The sequence below is a fragment of the Varanus komodoensis genome, unplaced genomic scaffold, assembly GCF_004798865.1.
Source record: "Varanus komodoensis strain SLA01 unplaced genomic scaffold, ASM479886v1 scaffold2, whole genome shotgun sequence".
NCBI lineage: Eukaryota > Metazoa > Chordata > Lepidosauria > Squamata > Varanidae > Varanus > Varanus komodoensis.
The window spans coordinates 24,465,174-24,470,258 of NW_025335568.1; the positions used below are offsets into that span (position 1 = coordinate 24,465,174).

Sequence of the window (5,085 nt, forward strand, 5' to 3'; positions counted from 1 at the left end):
GGAAATATATGCTGGGGTTGAGGCCTGGGCATCCCGGCTGCTTCCATGCATGACTATTCGGAGAAGCCGTTTTATTCATCCGGTTCCTGGAATCAGCACTTCTGCTATTAAACTTAACTTTCACCAGCAATCTCACCCCGTACGCGCAGCTGCGTTTTCCCTGCCATCCTCCTTTCCTGTGGGCGGGGCTCCTGTATTGCGTAGCCTCGCGTTCAACGCGAGGGGAGGAGCCAGGGCGCCCCACCTGCGCATGCTCTGGTACGGAGTGAATGAAAGTAAAGGGGCGGCGCATCACGGGGACATGGGGGCAGGGCAGGCGGCTGCATGCGGCAGCCGAGCTGGCCGGCACTCCGCAAGCGAGGACGCGATCCGGGAGCCTGTGAGGCGTGCGGAACGGAGCGCCGCCGTCACGCAGCGGTGCGGCGCGGTGCGTCTCTCGTCCCCTTCGCAGGCGCACAAGAAGGGAGCGGTTTCCGTCACGGCCGTGGCCCCGCCTTTCCTTTGCCTCGCTCGCGGCCGTGGGCGCCGTTGGGCGGTGGCGGCTCGAGCCGCGAACGGACCGCTGTAGAAGTCGGCGGCGGGTGGTGACTCGACGGACGCCGCTCCGGCCCTTCCCGCGCGCGCGCGCGCGCCCTCAACATGCCATGGGGAACAGCTGGGCGGCGCAGTGGTGCTGCTGGCTCTTTCCGAGGCGACAAGCGGGACGGCTCCAGAGAGGAGGAGGAGGAGGCGGGTAAGCGCGGGCGAAGCGGGGAAGGCGCCGGGCCTGGCTGGCGGGGCTGGCTCCGCCTTTCAGGCGTGAGGGAGCGCCACGGCTGGGGTGTCGTCAGGTGACTGAGCGACGGACAGAGCCTGGCGTGCCTTGAGGCGCGTCCGCGAGATGTGGCAGTCGGCGAGTGGCTCGGGTGTCTTAAAAATGGTGCGCGTGAGGGGGAGTTGGAGAACCAGCGCAGATGAACGGACCCTCCATGTTCTGAGGCAGTCTATCCTCGGACATGACTCGGCGGACAAGGGCGAGTAACGGTTGTCGTTGCCTTGCAGCCGAGCCTCAGGATTTTTGGTTGGCCAGAGCAAGGAAACTGAAACTGAATTGGGCTAGATGGGCCCAGCTGGACTCTTGATTTGTATTGAAAATTACAAAGGCATAATACGAGATAAGTACGTGTGTATCTCCATTCCCTGAGTTACACATGCTAGGTCCTAATATTTTTATGATGCCTTAGGAAAATCACAGTAGGAGAGCACTGTGGCCTTCACGACCTGTTTATCGGCTTTCTGGATAGTATCTGATTGGTTGCTGTGGGAAACAGGATACCAGACTAGGTTTGCAATCCAGCTCTTGTGTTCTTAACAAGGGATGAGGTGTCTGTATTTCTGCTCAACTCTTCTGTCACTCACGGATCACTGGTGTTTGTTCATGACACTATGGGGAAGGCAGGAGCAGCAGATTAGTTCTCCTGACATGGATATAAATATTACTTATTTCCACATCTACTTTTTCAGTTAGTGGATCAAACATGCAAAAAGAATTCAGTTTCCAGCTGACCTGCAATCACAATGTGTAATGAATCATATTGTAGACTGAACACCCACACTGGAAGCTTGTGGTGTGTAACAATAATCAACAAAATAGAAAATGCTCTCAGGGAATATACTCTGCCTGCTGAGTAATGATGAAGTTATAGCATATTGATTCCAATTCAACTTATATTGAATTCTTATACAGCAGTCCAGACAGCAATGTTAGTGCCAAATCAGACAACAGTAGCTACAAGAACATAGTTACAAGAACACATACTATGGAGAAGGATGGGAGCTGCATGCTAAGTTGTTCTGGACTAGTTTTTCTCAACCTAGTGCCTTCCAGCTGTGTTGATCACAGCTTCCATTATTCCTCCAGTCATCATGGACACTTGGCATTGTAATCCAACATATCTTGCATATGCTACCCATATTCATCTTGTTAGGCTAATATCCACATGTGTTTTGCAGAGGTGGAATTTTTCCAATAGTGCTGAATTGTGATACATTTAGAAGTAAGTTCCAGTGATTTCATTTAGGATTATTTCCAAGTATGTGCATGGGATTGCAGTCCAAATGTAAAAAAAAAAAAAAGGATACAAAGAGTGCATGCACAAAAATAAAGTGTTCTTAGGACTATTTCTGCTCTTTTGTTTTATGGTGGATTCCTTTGAGTTCCTGCAGCGGAATTTAACAAGAATAAATTTAAACTAGGTAAATTTCCAGAACATAGTTAAATAGGGAAATAGAAAATTTGAAGAAGGCTGCAATCCTGTATGCACTTAATGTGTCAACATATTAAGTGCATAATCCTGTATGCACTTAATATGCCATCAAAATCAGTGGAACTTAATCTGAGTAGCTATGAATAGGCTTGTGCTTCAAAGCAGAGTTCTAGTTTCCTTTATTGAAGAGTTGTTGACCTTGCGCACAATATATGCTAGATTGCTTGCAACCCACTCCCATGCATTTTTTCTCTAGATTATAGAAGAGTTAACCATGGTTTGTTTGTTACATTTATACCTTGCCTTTATTCTTGCAAACCCAAGGCAGAGTACATGCACCTTCTCCTTCACTTTATTGTCACATCAACCCCGTGAATTAGGTTAAGCTAAGAGTCAGTGATGGGGCCAAAGTCATCCAGTCAGCTTGATGAGACAAACAAGCAAGTTTGGTTTTCACAAACATGGCTAAATCAATTACTTTACAAGAAAAGATCAAATGCTTCTTTCAGTACAGGTTGTTGGACTGGAGGTCTGATTTGTAGAACTATGTATTTAAATTGTATATAAAATTGTATTTTAGTGTTCTATATAAGCATGGTTTCTGACCTGCCAGGCAGCATAGAAAAGTTGTTGTTGTTACTGATATAATAATATGTTTGAAAATCTACATCCCTTATTTTAGCCATTAATCGTTTAGTGTAGTCAACATGACATTCAAACTATGCAACTGTGCCTTATGTACTGAATAATAATAAAGTAAAAGTACACAAAATTAAAAGATTCACAGAAGCAGCATGTTATATGGGAAGAAATATAGAAGATTGGTAACAGAGGGGATGTATGAGAGAGACAGAGGGAATATGGAGACCAGCAATAGCTTTTCTATGCTTGTCACTGTTATAAAACCTGCCACTCACCCTAAACATCAAAATAGATATTAACATCTATTGATTTATATTTTTTTGGCTCAATTGTCAGTCACTTCAGGAACCTTAGGAAAAACTCAGCAGTTTACACCACACTTATTTGATCTCAAAAACATTAGGCAACACATTTTTACCCAACTTAGGATGCAATCCAGTGCATACTTAGACAGAAAATAGGCCTACAGTTACCACATTCCCTAGCCAGCATGAAAAGTGATCTACAGAAAACCACTTTGATCAAAATGTGGATGGTAGGCATCCTGCAGTATTCTTATTAGTCTGAACTATACCTTGACAGACATAAAACAATGAATTTAGGTTTTTTAAAAACTATTTGATTAGTGACTTAGAACATATATCTTTTTAATCTGTCCTTCCTGTAAACAGCTGAGGAATATAAAGTCATACAATTTTTACATTCATTTTACTTGTTTGAAACAACTAGCTTGTATACAATATACTTTACATAAACCTTCCCCAGTCAGTGTCACTGGTGCCAGCCAGTGTGTCCAGTGATCATAGTGGAGAGTTGATAGAAAGTATAGTCCAAGACTGCTGAATTTTCCACTTTCATGGCTTTTCTAAAGAATTTTAAGAGTGCAACATAATGTCCCAAATGTTGACACGTGTAAATCTCTGAAGTCAGAGTCTTGCATACATCCTATGCCTGGTGCAGTTCTGCTCATTGTTGCCACACTTCATGCTGGGTATTTTATCTGGGCAGCCTCTTTTGGCTTATCTATCTAGAGGGGAGGATGGAAGGAGGTTGGGCTCCAGCCTCCTCCCACCTCTAACCCTGGCATAGCCTTTTTTTCCCTCTCTGAGGACCAAATGCAACCTTGGGGTTGGGAGGACAGCTGATATGGTTCTTCCTGGTGTGAGGAGTAGGGGCTCAGCCTTTAGAGTCCCAGCTCCAAGATCATGTGATCTCAAAGCTGGAACTCTGAAGAACCCTTGAAGAATCCTGTAGTCAGGAAGTGATTGCAGCCAAAACCTTTCATAACCCTGCAGTCCTTATATGATGAGGTTCATTCTAAAAATTTTAACAGTATAAACAGTTTCGTATTTTGTGAATTGCTGTAAACTGCCCAGAGAGCTTTGGTCTATTGGGTAGTATACAAATAATTATTAATAATCATGACTTACAAATGGGGTAATGTTTATTTTATGAATTATACAATAATTAAAAATGTGCATAAAAAGAGCCATGCTGAATTGAACCAAAGCCCTGTATAGTCCAGTCTTCTGTTTCTACAATGGCCAACCTGTTGCCTGTAGGATGCTCAAACATAAGGACGCAAACTCAGTAACATCCTTGTATTCATGCTCCCAGCAACTGATAGGCAGATGCACACTGATACTGGAGGTAGTAGCCATTGATAACTTCATCTTTCGTGAATTTTTGTAGTTACTTGGTGTACATTTCAAAAGTTGAATTAAGCTTTAGAAATTCTATTTAAATTGTTTGTTGTAGAAGATCTGTGTGCTGCAGGCATAATTAGAAACTAGGTCAGGTCTAGCTTCATTGCCCTCATTGCCAGCTTTTATTTTATTCCTAGAGGGAGGACAATTTCATTCTTTAAAAGCCTCTGGGAATAAATATAATTAAACCTCTGAGGCTACTTCTGTTTCCCTATCAGGAAAATAACTAAAGCCAACATACTTGTGTCAGAAGAGATCAACCCTGACTGCTCTTTAGAAGGCCAGATACTGAAGATGAAACTCAAATACTTTGGCCACCTAATGAGAAGGAAGGACTCCCTGGAGAAGAGCCTAAGGCTGGGAACAATAGATGGCAAAAGAAGAAGGGGACGGCAGAGAATGAGGTGGCTAGATGGAGTCACTGAAGCAGTTGGTGTGAGCTTAGGTGGACTCCGGGGGATGGTGGAGGACAGGCCTTCCTGTCCTCCACC

General features: G+C 44.3%; 1 protein-coding gene across 4 annotated transcripts in view; it reads left to right on the plus strand.

Annotated features, from left to right (window-relative positions):
• Positions 1-342: 342 nt before the first annotated feature.
• Positions 343-5,085, plus strand: part of AP1AR (adaptor related protein complex 1 associated regulatory protein) — a 21,854-nt gene continuing 17,111 nt past the window's right edge. Inside the window, exons 1-2 of one of the 4 annotated variants that reach the window (XM_044428293.1) lie at positions 343-733; positions 4,813-4,998. In XM_044428293.1, the coding sequence (XP_044284228.1) occupies positions 645-733; positions 4,813-4,998 (275 nt within the window). In that variant the 5' untranslated portion in view covers positions 343-644. Of the gene's footprint in view, positions 734-1,033; positions 1,159-4,812; positions 4,999-5,085 lie in introns of those variants that run through there. The other 3 variants (XM_044428294.1, XM_044428295.1, XM_044428297.1) reach the window with 3 other exon arrangements.